Genomic DNA, 21584 nt, shown 5'->3' with positions numbered 1-21584 from the left:
TAATGACATAAATCAGCACTGCTAGTTTGAGAGAGAGATCACCAGCCTGTTTTCCCTTGCCACTGAGAAGCCCCTCTGATGTGCTGCTGCTGCAGCTGCAGAAGAGGAGGGTTTCTGTCCGATCCTGACCTGACCCCTCACACAGATGAAAGGCAAAAGAAATTCACTTTGCAGTTGGTAACACCATGACTAATTATTTACATCCCACCTGTTTTTCTTCAGCTAAGTAAACTGAAAACAGCCATGTCCCTCTTCTGTTTTTACACCTGACATGCCATGTACTGAGCGATGCTCCCCTTCCATCTACTGGGGATTTAATTCAGGCAGGCAGTCTCCTTACAGTCTGCAGCAGTAATGGGGAGGGGGAACACTGGTTCTCAAAGGGCAAGATTCTAAGGGCCCAAGACCAATCCTGCCCATCTTGCCTTACTTGCAGCGTGGCAAATGATACTCCCAGCAGCTATTTAGGCTTGGGGAAATGGCATGTGATGCCGCTTCCCTGATCCATGGGTCCTGCTGCACTGGGCAAATAATTTCCTTTAAGTTGCCAGCGGCTACTGGGAAGATGAGCTGGGTTGAGAGAGCCCCAACCTGCCTCATCAACCAAAGTCTCATGTTGCTCTGCATATGTGCCAAAGCCTTCCAGGTGACTGGGCAGGACTAGCCTCTCGCCTAGCAGCCAGCCTTGTCCTCTCATTCCTTGCCACACTCAACTGGGTCTACAACCTCCAGCCTACAAATATCCATATGAAGAACTTCATCTGGAGAGATGGTTGATGCTTCTGGTCAGACCAGAACATTTGGCCCAAGTTTGCAGTGCTTGAGAAATATTTCCATAGGGACAAGGTGACTTGGAGAGCAATGCTAAGCTTCTCAGAGCCCTACTCTGGTGGGGGCTTCCTACCAGGGAAAGTGTTTGCAGGACTGAATTGTTATTTTCATAATAGTGTGTCAATAATAGTGTGTCAATAATAGATTCACACAGTCCACTAAAGTTTACCCTGATAAACCTTTCAGCCTTACCACCTTTTTTTTAACTGCTATAGCACAATTTTAATGAAAGGACTTCGAAAGGACGCTGAGGGCTGAGTCGAATCAGATTACACTACACTACACTGATTGCACTAGGAAAAATTCAAGCATATGCCTGACAGTTACTCATTTTTTTAAACTACTTAACATTGACTTGAATACATCTCATGTATTTCAAAAATATCCCTGAGAGCTAAGAACAAAAGGAAGCAAGCATCCATTTCAGATGATCTTCTGATTATTGCTAGGCAGTTCTTCTAGAAAGCTGCAGTACTAAACACACTTACCTGTGAGCACATCGTATTGAGCTCAGGGAGTCTTGCTTCTGAAGAAGCATCAAAATATTGGCCGATATGTCCTAAACAGACATTATTTAGCTTTGTCCGAGAGAAGTGATGAGTATTGAAGATGTGCTGATCACACAGTACTGAGGGAAAGGGGAGGGAAATGTCAACACATCTCTGCTGTCAGGGAGGTGGCAAGAAGGAAGTGCCAGGAATATCTGTGAAAGAACAGAAGACTGGAGGCCTTTGCTTTTCTAAATAGTATGTGAAACTAATCAGATACTTTCTCTAAACACATCCTGGGAAGTTCTCTGGAATGGATCTCTCAGGTCAACAATAGCTTGCTGTTGTGGGACACAGTGAGCTTGTTTCTTTGACATATTGTGGTTGGGTTAATTAAACACAAATTAACTTCTACGGTGTGTGAACATCAAATAAGCAGTGCAAGGCTTCAAGGAGCAGGGGGTAGAAGAAATGTTCTTAATAATTTCCCCAGGAAGGATGGGGGTGGAGTGGAGGGAGGAATGTCTCAAAATCCTCACGATTCAAGAAAAAGTAGAGATATTGTGGAAGTTAAAATACAAGGCAAAATAATCAGTGTCTTCGGAATATTAAGGTTGAAACCAGAATATTAAGGCATTGATCCAGAAAAAGCATTCCAACACCAGAAATACCCTATGTTTTGGAGTCACCTTATGGATTAGCTGGTGATAAGGATTGCCAGGTGGGGATAAAACCACCCATGTTTTTGATCTTTGGACTAATTTCCAGAGGTTTTTTAAAAAAATGTATATGCCACAAATTTATTACAAGAACTTTTTGAACAAAGCTAAAATTGTTTAAGCAAAAGTCTATGAAATAATTCTCTTTTAGTTCTTATGACTGAACGAAGGCACCATCACATTAAAGATCTTGGTGGTTATATCCAGCCGGAATTAACCTTTTCACACAACTCTGCAAGGGAGTCTGCCTGCTTCCTCCTACAGGTTCTGCTGAGCTGAGAGGGCAGCCAGGTAGTTCCTTGACTGCCTACTAGGGCCCAAGCACCGTAACCTCCCATGGGAGCAAACAAGCATCAGTTATAGGAACAAACAGAACAATTTTGCTATTAGCACTACCAGTGGAGTCCACCAGGTCCACCAGACGTATCCGAGATTCCATCCCTGCCCCCATCCAAGTACCAGAACGTTTGAAATTAAAAGTTAGGAACTGTAGTACTAATCTGGAATGATGTAGCTTTCCTAATCAGACTGCAAGCAGATGCCAAAAAAGGACATTGCAATCTATAGTACAATGGAACAAAATGAAAGAGCTGGGCAACTCAGACAAAATGGTTGAACAATGAAGCATCTCAAATTCCAAATCCTGACTGGTTGATAAAATCAGCCATGTCATGTGATATTATGCCACACTTGCCCAGGTAATTAATAAAAACAACTGAGACAAAAGGAATCAAAGAGGGGGCCCCCCAAAGCAATGGCCTGTATTTTTAACAGTTTTAGATATGTGAATAGTTTTCATGAACTGAATAAGCCTCATTTGTTTCAACTTTAATTGAAAAGTTGAAAGTTCAGTGCTGATGAAAGGAAATACCTATCCAAGCAACTTCTAATTAGCTTCTGGAATGTGTTTTGGAGTAAGGTCAAGAATGTTTTGAGATTAAATACCAAACTTTCGTATGAACTTCAAAAATCAGAACTGTTAAAAATGCCAGTTTGATAGACTGACTACTACTTTACTATAGTTATTAGAAATCTTTACTATAATTACTATAATTATAGGAATCTTGGTAGAGCAAATTACCACTCATCTGCAAGACTAAGCGGTAGCCAAGTTTTCTTGTAAGATGTCTGATGCTCACTAGAGAGCTGGACTCAAGAATGACCTTCCTTGAGTATGACCCAGAATTGCTTTGGAGCTTAATTTCATGCAACATGGCTGGTATCAAGGTGTGACTGTAATGACAGTGCATGTAAGTCCCCCAAAATTATTTTCAAACATTTTAACAAGCCAAAGTTACTAATTTATGAGACATTCATGGTCTGGATTTTTAAAGGCGCTTATAGTAGTGTGACATGCCCATCCAAGAGCAGAGCTCTTGAACCACAAACCAAACCACAAAAATTTGGGTTGTACCCATCTATAGAGCAGATAAATTTGGTTTCTCATGGTAAATGCCACGCACTGACAGAGATTTTAACCTTTCCAAAGAATGACTGATTTCAATGGATTCTGAATTAGGTATTTAGAGTATCCTGTACAGGGCTTTCAATTGGGAAAGTAAATAGCTCAATGCTAATAGGTGTCCCCAAAAACATCACCTCACAATTTATTATGCAGATTCTCCTCAGTCCTTCACTCTACAGCAGTCCTAACACTTTCCATTACAATCAAATCACCCAATGAAGGTGAGAGACCATTATTTGCCTTAAGAAATTGTTGAGTAAGGCTATGTGCATTTGAATCCAGATTTTGTATGTCCAAAGCCAGCATTCTATTCTCTATATCATGAAAAATTATTTAGGGCTTGTTCCTGAAATGTGATTATGCAAAAGGGGGTAGGGGGTAGAAAAGGATTGGTTGATGGGGTGCCATTAAAATTACACTGTTTGTGGTGTTTTAAAAACAAGTCCCCATTTAAATGCATAATCAAAGAAGAATTAATTGAACTTTCTGGCCTGAACTTCCTAAGGAAAGAAGAGGGGAAAGAATGTCAGATTATCAAAAAGGGTAAAGTACCTTTGTACAGTTACAGCCTTGGCATTCTAGAGATTCATCCAACAATGTAAAGCTTGTAGTGTTCCTCTGTGCTTTAGAACAGACAAAAAACTGAAGCAAGATAATCCAGATCCCACACCAAGAAAAGCTAAATGTGTAAATGTCTAAATTGTCTTTTAATTTGCATAATTAATTTTGTGAGCCTTTTAGTTTATAAAATTGGGAAAAAAGAAGATAAAAGACACCCATCCTAAGGAGGGTTGCTATTAATAAGGAATAAAATATCAGCCGAGGCAATATAGCAGCATCCCAGTAATGTAGTATGGACCTCAAGTTCACAGGGCAGAGTGCCCAAATAAATGATGTTTTATATTATTTATTATTTATTTATTTATTTATTTATTTATTTATTTATTTATTTATTTCTATACCACCCTCCCCAGAGGCTCAGGGCAGTTTACATTAAACTTATAAACAATACATAGAATAGTCTTCATTAATAATCATACAATAATAACAGTAGTTGTAACAGAATAACAGTATAGTAAACAGTATAACAACAATAATAATATTACAGTATAACAATGCACAACAGGTCCAGAGCACTCTGGTGAAGTTCTGGGAGGAAGGGGGGGGAAAGCGGGTGCCCTTTGTTCGTTGTTGTGCCTGGTCTTAACCAAATGCCTGACGGAAGAGCTCCTTTTTGCAGGCCCTGCGGAACTGTTTAAGCTCCGTCAGGGCCCTGATCTCTTCTGGGAGCTCATTCCACCAGGTGGGGGCCATAATAATATTTTAAGTTTATAGTAGAAATTTATAAACCAGTTGAATTGGCAGATTTATTTATAGAGAACACCGTTCAGAAGACAATACAGCAACAACAACTAGCTTACAATATGACTTTTCTTACTGGTATCAGGTGGCTCTATCTTACTTCCCTGCAAACGCAAGCCTCTGCAGCAATTCATACATGTGCGGGAGATGAAATCCAAGCTGGCCTCTGTCTCCCAAAACCTAGGCCCAGATTTAATGTTACGGGACATTGAAGTCTTATGTATAACAAAGACCAATCAGGTGTCATGCCTCATCCCTGCCCCCTTTCCAACACAAATGCCCAGATTTTTCATACAAGCCATTACCCAAAACAGTAATCTCGCCTTGACAAGATAAGCAGAAACCAGCCAGAACCAAGCACCAAGTAAAGCACCTGCATTTGAATTCACACCACCACATAATGGCCTTATAAAGGGTGTGCGTCCAAAAGCCGCTTTGTTTGCCACACTTCCTCCAGAGGTCCAACGGCAGGGCAAAGAGGTCAAGGTCTTCCCTTGATGTCTCTGAATGTGGAGGTTCCTTTTGGTCACCTTGGCTAGTAGCCACTGATAGTCCTATTCTCCCTGAATCTATCTAATTCCCTTTTAAAACCAATTATGCCTGTGACCATTGCTAAATCCTCCTACCAGCTGCATCTCCAGCTAAGGTTTCTAACTGTGGGCTGGAGATTTGGGGGTGGAGCCTGGAGACGGCAGGGTTTGGGGAGGGAAGGGGCCATATTGGAGTATAATGTCTTAAAGTCCATCCCCTGCAGCAGCCATGTCTCTCAGAGGAAATGGTCTCTGTCATCTCCTGATCAACTACAATTCCAGGCAATCTCAAGGTTGGCAACACTATTCCCAGATGTTTTACTACACCCCAGGCTTCTCTGCTTTTCATAACTACACAAAAAGCAGGAAGCCAGGTGTGTGGCAGGGGGAGGGGACCAGCTGAATTTCTGTTGGTATTTCAAAGCAAGAGGAGCCCTGCCAGAAAAGAGGGCAAACTGACCATTTATCTGAAGAAGTGAGCAGTGATTCATGAAAGCTCCTACTGGACCACAAATCTTGTTGACCTTCAAGGTGGTACTGGACTCTTGCTCTATTCTACTCCAACCTGCCAATCACTGAAGCTGAACCTCAAGGCTCTGAAGCACAAAGGAGAATATATGAAGATAAAACAAAGTCAGGACTGGAGCAGGCAAGACTGAGGCCACCCAAGGCAAATGAGCAAAAGTCATAGCTATGCTGGAGTTAAGCAACTCATATTGTAGACAAGAGTTCTGCTAAAACTGTGGGTGGCCCCAGACTCCTAGCCTGGGAATTAGAGAAGGAAAGGCAAGCTATGAAAGAAGACAGAAAAGATCAGAGGCTAAATTACCACAGGAATGTTCTTGGATGGAGGAATGTTTTCCTCCATTAGCCACCTGAAGGATCTGTAACCAGCAGCAAATTGTGTAGGTGATCAAAAGTTATACTGCAGAAAGCTAATCAAAGACGTCTAGGAAGAACTACTGCATATCTCATACATGACAATACACCATGACAGAAGCAGAGTTATGCCCCCAAGCTAGCTCAGATCTGTCACTCTTTATCTCAACTGGTCCATTTAAGCTGCTATCACCAGTCTAGGAGTTGCCAAGAAAAAATACACTTCATGAGGTGCCAATATCCACTTGAAATGAAAGCAGGAAAGCAACATTTAAAATGTAAAGCAAAGACACAAGACACCCACCTCTTAATGCATCACTGCCGAAATTAACTATTCCTAGGACTGCCTTTGGCCCAAAATTTGACTCTATTCAGATTGACCAGGAAGTCAGTTACAGTAACTAGAGGTTAAAACAAAATTAAACAGCAGCTGAAGCTTCAAGAATTCAAAATGAACTTTTCCAAATTTCAAATGCATTCAGAGTTTTTGATTTTGAAGAACAGTTTTGAAGAAAACTTGTAAAAATATAACCAATTCACACACATGAGCAAAAGTAAAATCACATTGATTTCACCTGGACATGTTTACAGAGCAATCCTTGTCATGATTTCTCAGAAATAAGGCCCATTACTCCCATGTAAGTGAACATAGGATCAGAGCCTTAAATAGATACATAACTCTTCCTTTGAAATGTTGGATTTAAAAATGCTTTTGTTTGGCTTATGACATATTTTTTATGATTTTTATTATTTGATTTGAGAGTGGTTGAAGAAATATTTGTAATAACACAGTATATGTGTTAACTATATCACAAATATCTCTCTTGCCCCGGAGGGATGGACCAGAACCAATGGGACAAATTAATTCAAAAGAAATTCCTTCTAAACATCCGGAAGAAGTTCCTGACAGAGCAATTTCTCAGTGGAACAGGCTTCCTCAGGACGTGGTGGGTTCTCTATCTTTTAAACAGAGGCTGGATAGCCATTCTATGATTCTAGATGATATACCATTTTTGAGGATGCATACTTAATGCTGTGATTGAAAAATAGGACTGAGTTCTTGCTGGGTTACTGCCCACCCCACTTCCTGTCTCCCTTTCTGAGCGAACACAGCTAGATCAGCAGTCGAAGACCCCCTAAGCTGGTTGTCCTGGGGGATTTCAGCATCCATGCCAAGATTGTCCAGTCAGGAGTGGCTCAGGATTTCTTGGTCCCCATGACAATCATGGTAATAACTGGATCCTATACATTGTGCAGGTCACACTCTTGATCTGGTATTTTGTTCTGGGCAAGAGGAAAGTTATCTGAGGGTGAAGGAATTTACAACAGTTCCTTTGTCATGTACAGATCACTTTAGACTTACAGGGACATGAAGACTTTGAAGGCTGAGAGATCTAGGAAGGTGATCCGCCCCTAAAACCAGATGGAGCCAAATGTACTTGAGGGGCAACAGTAGGAGAACTTCTGTAATTCTGGCCCTACCTGTGTTTTGGCCAGTGTTGGACTGAATGGGCCACTAGCCTGATCTGACATGGCTTCCCCTGTGTTTTTCTGGGGTTCTAGGGGAATTTCCTCTTGATATGACTTATGTCCTTGTTGATACCCTTGTTAACCTCTCGAATAAGGAAATGACCTAGGCCATTGACACAATCACTCCTGTTTACATCCCTTCCAATCTGGTTTCACACTTGGTATGAGACTGAAACTGCCTTGGTCACTTTGGTGGATGATTTGCTCCAGGAAACAGAGGGAGGTTGATTCTGTCGGTTCTGTTGGTTCACCAAAGCTCTCGAACTCTCTCTCTAGGGAGATTCATAGGTCCTGTCACTGTCTTCTGCCAGTGCATGAAGATTTTTTCATTTTGTTTGTTTTTCCCTCCATAATCCCTCCTCTCTAAGTAATATTTTATGTTTTATATGTATTTTAACTCTTTTTCAAAGTTGTTTTGATGGGGTATCTTTGGTAGAGGATTTTAGTTTTAGTATGTATTTTATCATGTATGCTTTAATCATTAGTTGCCTTATTGGCCCTTATAAGGCTAGAAATATGGGGCATTTCTTGACCTTTGTAGTATGTCTTGATTTTAGTATGTCTATAGATCATAGACTCATGGGGTTGGAAGGGGCCATACAGGCCATCTAGTCTAACCCTCTGCTCAATGCAGGATCAGCCTAAAGCACCCAGGATAAGTATCTATCCAACTGCTGCTCGAAGACTGCCAGTGAGGGGGAGCTCACCACCTCTTTAGGCAGCCAGTTTCACTGCTGAACTGCTTGCACTGTGAACATTTTTTGCCTGATATCTAGCAGACTACACCTAGTCTAAAGCCATTACTGCAGGTCCTATCCTCTGCTGCCAACAGGAACCTTTCACTGCCCTCCTCCAAGTGACGCCCTTCAATTTCTTCCAAGCTGAACATTCCCAAGTCCCTCAGCCTTTCCTTAGAAGGCTTCACCCCCGGGCCCCAGATCACCGTCATTGGTCTCCTCTGCACCTTCTCTATTTGGTCCACATCCTTTTTGAAGTGAGACCTCCAGAACTGCACAGAGGACTCCAGTTTCTTGCGTTTTTCAAGAAGAAGAAGAAGAAGAAGAGGTGGTTCTTATATGCCGCTTTTCCCTACCCGAAGGAGGCTCAAAGCGGCTTACAGTTGCCTTCCCATTCCTCTCCCCACAACAGACACCCTGTGGGATAGGTGAGGCTGAGAGAGCCCTGATATCACTGCCCTGTCAGAACAATTTTATCAGTGCCGTGGCGAGCCCAAGGTAACCACTACACCAAACTGGCTCTCAACCCTGTGACCTCGAGGAAAAAATGCAGGATATTAATACATTTTGGTTAGAAATAAAATATCTAATACTTTTATTTACTTCTCCTCCTCCTTTAATTCTTGACAAATTTTAAGACAATATTAATTACCCATTCATCAAATTCAATTATATTCCATGTTTAATCAGCAAAACACCAATAATACGCCTATTAGCGGATACTGGGGGGGGGGGGAAATCAAAGTAGAAGAACTTGCTTGGAGATTCCTCTCCCCCTACCCCCCCCCCCGGTAATGTGTTATACATTTATGATCATACTGGATCACAAATTTGCTGGTATTCATTATTTTTTGACCCTGCCCACATTTAAAGCGCTGAATGGCACTTTTGAAATCCATCTTTGCAATGCTGCTTTGCAGGCCTTTCTTATTACCATTACCAGACAGGGAAGTGGGAAAAGATCTTTCCGAGGGTCACCCAAAGTCTCCAATAGCTTCCCTTCATTCTCAACCCCCAGAAAGGCTTCCCTACCTTTAACAGCTGCATGTCAGGCAAGGCTTTTTACAGCATGGTGATGCCACAGTGGGAGATGCAATTTTCCCTCCGAGACAAATGCTCCAACAATTGGTTAGAACAAGAAGTATTGACAGCAGTGGGATAAAGTACTAACATTCTACAGATAACAGTTAACAGAGGAAATGGAAGTCGTAAATTCTTCAGAGAGGATTCACACAGAAACCTCATCTCAGCTCTGAAGATTCTCAGGGGGTATGTCATCAACCACTTATCCTGCTATGGTCACGGCAACTTCACTCTGGCGACTGTGGCATACATGAACCATGAACTGCTTCCTCAATGTTATATTTGCAAACTATGCAACCATCAGATCTTATTCCTGAGAGAGAATTTCCACAACCTGTGCTAAGCAGAATACCTGCCCCCACCCCCTGAACTTCAAAGCAAAAGGACTGTCTTTGATCCTGCTTCTATAAATCCCACAATCCTTACACAGGGCTAGCACTGAGAACCTGTGTGGTCTAGCAGACAGGGTTGGACTTGGGGTTCAAATTCCCTTGAACTCTGTGGGTGGCCTTCTCACTTTCAGTTCCATATCACTAAAAGGGAATTTAATGAGAGAATTAACATTTTCTTTCTGATGTTACAGAAGAAATCTTAATCCCCCCCACACACACACACAACCTAAGATCTCCCAGCTGAATCATAAACACCCCACAGTGTTCTCCAGACCTCTTCGCTTGTTTCATAGATAAACTTCATCCCACTGATCCCCAGCTTTGTTTGCCCCCCTTTTGCTGCCTGAAGTCAGTTTTTTGCACCCTGGGTTCTCATTTATATTTGCTATTTGAAGAATCTGCATTTTGAAAACACTGAAAATGGTGAAAAATTACATAATATAACATTACATGGCACGCTGTGCTCCCATTTCCTAAATGTTTCCTCTGTGGTAGAAAGTGGTGGGTATTTTTCCTTACATAGAAGGATGCTTTCCCCCTGAAATCCCATCTAGGTATTTCCATTATGGATGTTCCAGGGGAGAAAGTGGAAAGCAGAAGCCTTTGCTACCCTCCCGAAATGCCTAAGAGCAGCTCAGCTGGGGAGTAAGTCTGTGTGGATCATAGTAATGAGTTATTATTTGGTCAGAATGAGAGCAGCCAGGCTATTTTGATCTCTTTCCAAATTTTTCTGTTGCCTCCTAGATTCCAAGGAAGAGTCTACACACACATGGCGAGGAGTCTCCCTTTCCTTACCATCACCACCAGAAAGGCAAAGGCATTTGCACTGAAAATGCAGCAACCATGTAGGAGTTCTGTGTGCACTTTCATCCTACAACTGCCATTTCCCCTGCATTCCCCATAAAGCGACTGGCCTGCTTTTAAAGAATGGGTAGCTGCCATTGTGCTATAATGCAATAATGTTATAATGATCCAGTTGTATGATCTACTAGTTAATCTGAATTCCCAATGGTTATTTTTTTAAAGGAAGTATCTGTTTTCATTGTATTTCACAACCAAAGGAATTGTATTGTTCATGTCCTTTGTAACTCCAGATGGCTTACAATCCAAACATCAATCTTGCAAAGCATAACAGAGCCTACCCCCAATGAATGAATGCACCCCTAAAGCCCTAGTGAGTAGTCAACTTGCAGTAGTCAACTATGGATGGCGACCTCTCACCTTCTCAGAGAGCCGATGCCATAAATCTGTGAGCTCTGACTGATGCCAGGTAGGCTACCTAAAGCACCAGAACAGCCACTATGGACAACCTGAGGTTACAGATGGTTTTTTTAAATACCAAGTTGGGAGATCAGGAGTCTAGCATTTTCCATTATCATGATCTACTAGATCATTTATTTATATTTGTAATTTACAGTCCACCTTTCTTACTGAGACTCAGGGTGGTTTCACAGAAACATTGTAAACCATCCCAGTCAACAGGATGTGAGATTTGATACACAACGAAATCAAGACTAGAATAATGGACTTTGAAACAAAGCAAAAAGAATAAGACATATGTTAAACAATGCATAAAATGATATTACATAAATAGAACCCAGTGTGCTAGCAGTAGGGTAATATATGTAGAAAACAGATAATGCCTACTATATGCAGTGGTAAATCGCACTTTCCCGAAGCATTTTGTTGTACTATAGTCCTTTTTCCTTTATAGAAATGTCATCCTGGACAATTCTCTTGCATAGTTTTCAGAAGTACAGACACATTGGAGACTTCCTGGCCTTCTCAGGCAGGCCATTCACCAGATGGAGGCCACAACAGAAAATGTACATGTTTGCGCAGTTGTTGATCTTGCCCATTTGTAGGGTGCCACATCCAGAAGGCCCTGCATGAACCGTCAAAGCTGTTGGGAAGGAGAGGCAGTTTTTCAGACACGAGGAACCAAGGCCATGAAATATCTTGTAGGTGATAGGACTTTGAACTTAAGTCAGTCACTGAGGGGTTGCCAATGGAATGACTGCAGAATGGGTGTTATTCAGCTGTAGCATGATAGCAATTAAAATAACAATTATCTGGGGGAGGGAAAAGGCATAAAGTTAACAATATAATAGACCCCCTTCCTCTCAGTATGCTGGCCTGCCCCTTTAAAATGCAGTCCCCAATGACTGCATTCTTAACAAAAAATTATGGGGAAATTATTATGTAGCTACAAAATGGCTGTGTGAGAATATTACCCACAAGGAAACATTGCTTCTTATAAGAAGCATCTCCCTGTGAATGGCACTTGCATCCTCTTCCCATCCTAGTACAGAATACTTTATGCACCCCAAGCATATCTGAACAGTAGAGGGCAGCAGAGCTCTGAGACTAACATGGAAACCAGAAGCCTCTCCTTTTCCCATTAACTTCAGATGCAGGTTGTTTTCTTAACAGCTGGTGACAGGTTTTCTTTTCTTCGACTGCCTCCTGTTCTGGTGACAGACAATGGTCCTGGAATTTCTGATTCTCTTGGGCCATGGACCTTACATAGAGCTGCCCTGAGAACAGCATCAGTATTCTTAGATACACAAATATAAGAATCCTAACGATATTGTTGATCATAGTGATTGCTGTGGTAACAACCTTGCTCCGTGTTCATCCCTGAGCAAGGTTGCGACCATCTATTCAGTGCCCCCTTGAACTGATATATTTTCCCTTAGGGCAGAAAACTACTCAGTCCGCAAGGTCTTAATTCCTCTGCGGTCACCCTCCAGCATTTTCTGTTAAGGTTTCTTCAGCCTTGGTTTGGGTGCCCAGCCCTTCTCCCCAGATGTGGCCTCAGGTTGGCTAACAGTGGAATCCTTGAAAGAGGCACACCCTTCTAAGAGCAACAAAACCAAAGGGAGTCTGGACAGCATGGCCGCACTGTTAGCCTCATCTAAGGTGACCAGATTGTTCCACTTTTGGAGGACAAATTGTACTTAAGTTGAAATTAAATATATATGCATACACACACACATATATATTACAATACTATTTTTGCGTTCTATGCATTCTATGAAACTTTTTGTTGCTCCATATAGACCAAATTTTTAATCAAGATCCAGAGACTACAGCTGGTACAAAATGAGGCTGCTAGGGTCCTCACAGGAACATCATATCCACCCGGTGCTGAGGCAGCTGCACTGGTTACCGATTGCTGTCCAGATCCGGTTCAAGGTTTTGGTTTTAATCTTTAAGATCTTGCGTGGTCTGGGACCCACATACTTGAGGGACTGCCTATCGCCCAATGCCCAATAAGCAATAACTTATTGGTTATTCCCGGCCCCAGGGAAGCACGCAGGGCCTCGACCAAGGCCAGGGCCTTTTAGGTCCTGGCCTTGACCTGGTGGAATGAGCTCCCGGGTGAACTGTGGGCCCTGTGGGAGCTTTTGGCATCCCACAGGGCCTGCAAAACAGAGCTCTTCTGCCAGGTCTACAGTTGAGGCCGGGGAGAGTGAGGAAGATCAGTGGGGTCCCCCCTGCAGTGGTCAGTGTCATCTTGACCCTCTTTTCTTCCTCCTTGAGGTAGAGATGGGAAGGGAGGTCTAAGAGGTAATTTTACCATGTTGTTGCTGTTTTCTATTGTGTTTTTATTGTCCATTTCAATGAGGTTTCTATTGGGGTTTTTAGTGGACATCTGTAACCTGCCACAAGCCGGTTTCAGGAGTGCTGGGTAATAAATTTAATAATAATAATAACAACAACAACAACAATAATATCTCAAACACCTTTGTAGAAGCCTACATTGTCCTGGTCAGGGAAAACAAGGACTGCTGTGCAGAGGAAGGCAATAGCAAAACACTTCTGTCTGTCACCTTGAATCCCGTAAGTCAGAGGTAGTCAACCTGTAGTCTTTCAGATGTCCATGGACTACAATTCCCATGAGCCCCTGCCAGAATTTGCTGGCAGGGGCTCATGGGAATTGTAGTCCATGGACATCTGGAGGACTACAGGTTGACTACCCCTGCTATAAATCACCATACGTTGGCTGCCACTTGACAGTACTTTCCTCCCCTTCCCCAAGAATATCATCCTTATTCAAGCAGGTTTGGTGGCCAGCAATTAGAATTATGTTTTGGAGGTGGGAGGTTATCACAAAGCAGCCGGCAGTGAGCCCCTCAGTGAGGAGAGAGAAAGGAAGCGGCAAACTGTCCTGGGCACCTGTGTTAGGGATGTGTATACATCTTAAAGTGTAATGAGGAAATTCCTGAAGCTTCTGATCAATCGGTTTTAATGTATTTCTTCCTAAGCACGAGGCATGTTTTACGCACACCATATGTCCCAGATGAGAAAGAGCTGGTTGGTATTAATTTCTGCTCATCTTGTGCCTTGGAAACCCCACGGGGTGGAACTTCACAAGGTTAGCACAAGTTGGCAGTGACTTGGTGGTCCTCTGAAGCCTTTGACAGAAAGAGGGTCAATCCCCAAACTGGAAGGGAGAAGGAGGGCTCACCGAGGAGGAAGGGGCTGGCCTGAGCGAAAAACTTTCTCTGCTTGGGGAAGCCTCCTTTGTGAATGGCTGCCAGCAGCAGGCTGAAGCAAAGCTCCTAATTCCTGCTTGTGATCTCGAAAGAAATGTGGCGGGGTTCCCCTGCAAGATTACAAGCAACCTGCTAAGTATATTTTTCAGCAGCAGGATCTGAGAACTTTTCCATCTTTGAAAGTGATACTTGATGGATCTCAGTATGCCCAGGGCGACAAGAGAAAACATAAGGCAGGCAGCTTAAGCTGGTGATCAAGCCAGGCGTTGTTGCGCAGGGTCTTTGATCGTAATTACCAATTGCGGCAGAGCTAGTTACCTTTGCTGAGGGTGATGGGAAACTGCCTGTCAGGATGAAACAGTACAATGAAGTTGACTGTTTGCCAAAAATATCTTGGTGGCTTCTGAGAGGAGAGGGAGTCAGCCTCAAAGATCTGGGATGTGATGAAGGGGGAGATTGCACTGTCTACGTGTCCTTGCGTAGAGACACAGCACAGCTCCTACATGCATTGCAAATACACGTAGACAGTTGCATGTGCAGAAAAGGTAAAATGGCACACACAAGCGGAGATGTATATGTGCAACCTCACATATCTGTGAGGTGACCTCCCTCAGTCCCACTCTATGGCTATACTTACCTGTCATTGTTGTAAGATACACTCTGCTGTGAATGTCTATCGTATCCTACTTGTGTGTATCTCTTACCTACAGTGTCTATTTGTACAAGCATTTATTTAAGTAAGGATTCATAGTTGTTTGGAATATGGTTAGGTTGCTCAGTGGAAGTTCTCTGCGGAGAATATGTGCAAGGGAGTATCACTGTCTTTACATTTGAGAGAAAAGGAGCATGCATTATTTAATTATCTGCTCTGATTTGCTGTAGGTTCACCAACAGTTCACCAACATTGGAACCCCCCTCCCCCAATTAAAAGCCTTGGTAGGGAGATACATTTTGCCTGGCCCCTAAAAGACAGTGAAGTAAGTGCCAGGAGAGCCACGTCAGGGGGCATTCCTAAGGGAAGTTGCCACCATTGAAAATGCCCTGACACTAGTTGGCACATGCCTCACCTGTGAAGCAGGAGCACAGAGAGCATGAGTTTTGTCTCTGTGTTTTAAAAAGCATAAAAAGAGAGATAAGTAAAAAAAAGTAAAAGTAAAATATAAGTAAAATAAGTAAAAAAAAAGTAAAAAAAAAAGGCAAATGCCATTTTGGGCTGTATCAACAGAGGCATCACATCAAAATCACAAGATGTCATAGTCCCATTGTATACGGCACTGATCAGACCACACCTGGAGTACTGTGTGCAGTTCTGGAGGCCTCACTTCAAGAAGGACATCGATAAAATTGAAAGGGTACAGAGGAGAGCGACGAAGATGATCTGGGGCCAAGGGACCAAGCCCTATGAAGATAGGTTGAGGGACTTGGGAATGTTCAGCCTGGAGAAAAGGAGGTTGAGAGGGGACATGATAGCCCTCTTTAAGTATTTGAAAGGTTGTCACTTGGAGGAGGGCAGGATGCTGTTTCTGCTGGCTGCAGAGGAAAGGACACGCAGTAATGGGTTTAAACTTCAAGTACAACGATATAGGCTAGATATCAGGAAAAAGTTTTTCACAGTCAGAGTAGTTCAGCAGTGGAATAGGCTGCCTAAGGAGGTGGTGAGCTCCCCCTCACTGGAAGTCTTCAAGCAAAGGTTGGATACACACTTTTCTTGGATGCTTTAGGATGCTTAGGGCTAATCCTGCATTGAACAGGGGGTTGGACTAGATGGCCTGTATGGCCCCTTCCAACTCTATGATTCTATGATTCTATGATTCTAAGTACCTTTCTTATCACTATAACTTGAAGCAGCATCAGGGAGGGGGATTTTCAATTGCACAAATGCAGTGGGGAAAGAGTCAACCCTTCATAGAATCATCGAATCATAGAGTTGGAAGGGCCCTCCAGGGACATCTAGTCTAACCCCCTGCACAATGCAGGAACTCACAATTACCTGCCCACCTACAGTAACCACAATTCTGCTCCATCTTATATATGATGGCCCTTCAAGTATTTGAAGACTGTTATATCGTCTTCTCTCCAGGCTAAACAGACCAGGCTCCTTCAATATTTCCTCATACAACTTGGTCTTCTTCCTTAGCATTTCAGTCACAATCCACACATTTCCTCTGCAGGTGCTGTTTGCTACTAAATCACATGCTGGGGAATCTAGTCACAGATGATAGTTTGGCTCTTATTTGGCCACTCAGCAAATTTTTGCAATCCCTGCTGGAACCCCAAGTTTCTTAATCAGAAACTGTACAGGTGGATCCCCTCCCCTCTAGTCCAAGGACATGCTCCCTCCATGGTGCAGATGTGCCCTTTGAGAAAGCCCGGATTGGAAACTGTCTTCTAACATTTCGCCTGGGTCTGGTCTTTCACCCAACTCCTTGTTAAAAACAAGGGGCGGTTCACAGAACAAGGAATCCATCGTGGGCTTTAAGGTGGGTATCCATTCTGAATAACCGCAGCTGCAATGTCTGGACTTCACTTCAAAACCTGCATTTCAGTTTATCCCATTATTTAGATTTAGGGAGCTGTGAAATTTGATTAGAAAAACACAATTAGGTTGCACACCAGGCCCAGGTATTAGACTCTGCACAACCAAGTCAAGAAGCAACTTGCCATTTGTAATTGTACTCAGACACTCCATTTCCAAGAGTCCTGGATATGCCATTGCCATGGGGCTCCTGAGCAGATAGGGCCAGGAGGAGAGTGTGTGTAATTCTCCCCCCACCCCAATCTGCCAGTGTAACCCATCCCTAAGGGGTCACAGGTGGTGCCCCTTTGAAGTTTCACTGCATGCAACTACAGGAATCAGACATTACATTTCTATAGCTGGGCTGCCTGAAAAAGGGAGGAATGTTGAATGCAGTGGCCTTGCTTTGGAAAAAAACATTTTCCGGAACGGCAGATCTGAGTACTGCAGTCTCAAAGAAACAGATGTGGAAACTTCATCCAGAGCACAAGAACTTCTCCTGGAATCCCAGAGGTTGGCAGAGTCCAAGTATGGCTTGCCAGCCTATGATGCACCTAGAACACCTGGAACTAACTCCATATGCCATTCCATTGAGACACAGAGGTCATCCCTTAGGTTACAAGTATAGCAGAAACCTCAAGGAGGTCCTTGAGTGACAGCCATGCAGCTGAAAGGAGGCCACAAAACATTCTCAGGTATTCCCCAGAGCTAACATCTTTCCATGCTTTTCTGTGTGAATTGATTACTCCTTAATGCAGCCTTTCTCAACTGAAGCATTCTCTAGGCTTTGAGAAACCATGTACTTGAGGTGAATATGTATGTTTGATAAAGAAATGTGGAAGCATGTGATGGTCCTGTCTGGTTTGAGACAAAACACTGGATGAAAGTCCGGAAGTTTTTTGAAATAGGAACAATAACTGTGATTGCCCTGAATGGATGCATGGTGGGTCTCCCTGGAAAGGAGACCTGCATTGCCTGGATGGAACTAAAAGCATATGTCAGGGGTAGTCAAACTGCGGCCCTCCAGATGTCCATGGACCACAATTCCCAGAAGCCCCTGCCAGCGAATGCTGGCAGGGGCTTCTGGGAATTGTAGTCCGTGGACATCTGGAGGGCCACAGTTTGACTACCCCTGGCATACGTGATCTCTTGACAGCTGCTAGGTAGGTGGATGGTGTATCACTCTGACATTTCTCCATAGTAACGGGGCCGTGTTGATTTTATCAAAGAAGGTGGAAGTGCCTTAAAAAAAATTAATTTCAGGGCTGGGGGGAGGGAGAAAGTTTCAGTCCACAAGAAAACTGCTGTGTTGTGATTGGTGACTTGCTGTGATTGACAAGCCAAGGAGTGGAGGGAGACATTGGGGGCCATTCCGCATGATTTCAAAGTTGCAGGAGGCTTGCAAATGGTAAACACTACTAATTTGCCGTTCCGCATGACGTCGCACACAATCTGCAACAGTACTGCAATGCTAGCGCTAAAATTGCTTCATTGTAGCAATTTCCGGTGAATCCAGAAAAGTGGATTCACCCTCAGAAAATCGCTACACTCCTGCCAACAACCTGCAACACTTGCAAAAAAGACCTGTGCGTTCTCAATGTAGCGACTGCAACAAAGTCACTCCCCCTGTCTCTCTTCTCCGAACTTCTGCCGAAGCGATCACCATTTTTTTCCCTTGGAGCGAGCGGGGAAAGCAACAAACCAGCGAGGCTTCATTCACCCAGCGAGGCTTCTCCGGCTACAGTCCCACCACAGAAGTGCTTTAAAGCTCTCCTAAGTCCCCAAGCACAACACAGCCCCCTGTTTGCAAGTTCCCTTTATTTTCGGCCGAAAATCGCACCCATGCGGGGGGGGGGGTACTTTTTTTTCACTCGGGGGAGCGTGGTAACGATCACTCGCCAGCTCACATGCCAGCTAGATGGGTCTCTACATTAGGAAGAATCAAGGCATATTCCTTGCAATGTGTGTTTTTCTTTTTTTTTAAACCTGTGCTTAAAGGGAAAGGGGCTTTTCCGGAGCATGATAACAACCGCCCATTGGCTGTTCGTTTGATTGACGGCCAGGGGCGGGAACAAGCACAGAAAAAATTGCTTCCTTTCTAGCAACTTTTGTGAGACCGGCAACCTGTGGGGAACAAATGCTACTGGATTCCACTACAAATGCAGGTATGCGGAACGCCGAGATTCCACTATTTAAAATAGCGTTTCCACTTTGTGAAACCAATTGGCAACATTGGTGCGGAAAGGCCCTGGCTTTTCCCCCCCTTGCAGCCTCATCAAGAGGCAAAAAGTTGCAACAGAGCAGAGGGAAAATGTGGGAGGGCTGCGAATGCAAGATTTACCATCCCACGTTTGCCAGCAGGAAGCCAGAAGCTTTATTGTCCTGCAGATATGCTCAGCTATTTTGGAGTGGGGAGAGAAGTCAGTGGATCTAATCCAAGGAATCCAGGCAGCTCCTGGAAGCCTGGCATCTGGCTGGTAGGGACAGTTCCATTTCTGCTTGGGAGCAGAGAGTGCAATTTGGTCAGTTTGGACGCAACTCCTAATGGACGGCCAGCTGTTCAGAAGTGGTGACTGAATGGATCAAGAAGAGTCACCTGAAACTCAACCCTCCAAGAACAAGGTCCTGTGGCTGGGGAGGACAGGGACAGGAAGTGTAACTTCCTTGCCTGGACAGAGTGTAACTAACATCTGCACCTATGGCCAGGAACCTGGGTGTGATTTTTGATGCTTCTTTATCTATTGGAGGCTCATGTCACGAAGGTAGTCCAGATGGGGTTTTTCCATCTGTGCCAAGCACAGCTACTAGTGCCTTACCTGTCCCCAGAACACTTGGCCACAGTGATCCATGCAACAGTCACTTCCAGATTAGACTTCTGTAACTCACTCTAAGCGAATCTACCCTTGTCCTTGACTCAAAAACTGCAACTGGAACTGAATGCAGCTGCATGGGTCCTCACTAAGTCAAGATTACTTAGGGCCCATGTCCAGCTGCTGCCAAGGCAGCTGCATTGGTTGCTAGTTTACTTCCGGTTCAAGTTCAAGGTACTGGTTTTGACCTTTAAGGCTATACATGGTCTGCAGGACCACTAATCTTCTTATGCCCTTCACAGGGCATTGCACTCTGTAAGTATGGATTTGTGTTGAGGATCCCGGGTCCCCAGGAAGCATGCTTGGCCTTGACCAGGGCCAGGGGCTTCTCAGTCCTGGCCCCTACCTGGTGGAATGAGCTCCCAGAGCCCATTTCTCTGTCTTTCTCTCACACACATATACACATTCACCATGAAGGACTCTCAACAACGATGGATGCATGATACAGGGAGAATAATTGATTTTCCCCACAATACAATACTGTGTTTTGTTGTATGGAAATGTACTGCCTTGAAGGTATGGCTATTTTCCTGCTTCAGATTCCCCAGGGGGAATAGAACTGGTAAGAAACAAGCTACTTTCACTCCTGTATTAAAAGAAGAAAGGTCTTCTATAACAGTGGTCTCCAACCTTTTTATCACCGGGGACCGGTCAACACTTGACAATTTTACTGAGGCCCGGGGAGGGGGTAGTCTTTTGCCATCGCCGCCACCTGAGCCTCTGTTCCACTTGCTTTCCCACCGGCGCCCCTGACTTCCTGCCGCCTGCTGGGGGGCGCTGCCAGCAGCAGCTGCACAGTGCCACGCCAAGGGGGAGCCCCAGCCATGGCGGTTGCTGGAGAGCACCAAAGGTAAGCCAGCAGCAGAGTGGCAGGGCAGCCCCTGAGGCAGCAGCCGGGGAGGAGGAGCCGCGGCCCGGTATCGACTGATCCACAGACCGGTACCAGTCTCCGGACCGGGGGGTTGGGGACTACTGTTCTATAAGACTGTTTATCACAAATGTACTGCCTTGAATGTATGGCTGTGTGCAAATATGAAGCAAGCATGGATTTATCACATGAAATAACGTTTTCTAAGGTTAATAACTTTTACTGCCCCCCCCCCCCATTTCTACCTATGAAATAATGATGCTTCTGTCCTGAAGCAGACAAATGGAATCATAAAGTCTACAGAAGCAGGTTCACAAAAGAATCTGGTGCACAAAAAGTGGATCAGTGTGCCTGACACACCGGAAAATCTGGGCAGAAGAGACCGTAGGAACATGCAAGATGCTGAGTACTTTGAAAACTCTGCCTGGATTCTGCAAGCTGTCTAGTCAGACTCAGCAGTCTTTGGGAAACCTGGTGCTTAGGACTACAAAGTCTTACCGCCAGGCTCAAATGAATATGCAGCGCAAAGCAATCCTGCCAGCAGAGACTTAATTGAATACTTATGGCTTTTCACAGGTGATGCACAAGTTGCTATTTCAGTTTCAAGCACCATTGCTAAGGGAGAGTTCACATGAGTACCCTCACCACCAGATGAGTGAAATGTTGAGTGATAGCTTGCATGTGTAAAACAGCCGTTATAGATCACTGCCGATACCACTCACATATTAGCCAACACTTTCTCAAACATAGGACTCCCTATAGCCATCACAGTTTGGCAGAACCTGCAAAACGGAGCTCTTCCACCAGGCGTTT

General features: G+C 44.0%; 1 protein-coding gene across 3 annotated transcripts in view; it reads left to right on the top strand.

Moving 5' to 3' along the window:
* Nucleotides 1-10880, top strand: part of KLHDC8A (kelch domain containing 8A) — a 42228-nt gene extending 31348 nt beyond the window's left edge. For all 3 annotated transcript variants that reach the window (XM_077334721.1, XM_077334722.1, XM_077334720.1), the window contains one exon: nt 10761-10880. In XM_077334721.1, the coding sequence (XP_077190836.1) occupies nt 10761-10865 (105 nt within the window). In that variant the 3' untranslated portion in view covers nt 10866-10880. The remainder of the gene's footprint in view (nt 1-10760) is intronic.
* The last annotated feature ends 10704 nt before the right edge of the window (nt 10881-21584 follow it).

The sequence above is a fragment of the Paroedura picta genome, chromosome 4 (genome assembly GCF_049243985.1).
Source record: "Paroedura picta isolate Pp20150507F chromosome 4, Ppicta_v3.0, whole genome shotgun sequence".
Classification (NCBI taxonomy): domain Eukaryota; kingdom Metazoa; phylum Chordata; class Lepidosauria; order Squamata; family Gekkonidae; genus Paroedura; species Paroedura picta.
Note: the sequence above shows the minus strand (reverse complement) of the source record. Positions and strands in the feature narration are given on the sequence as shown.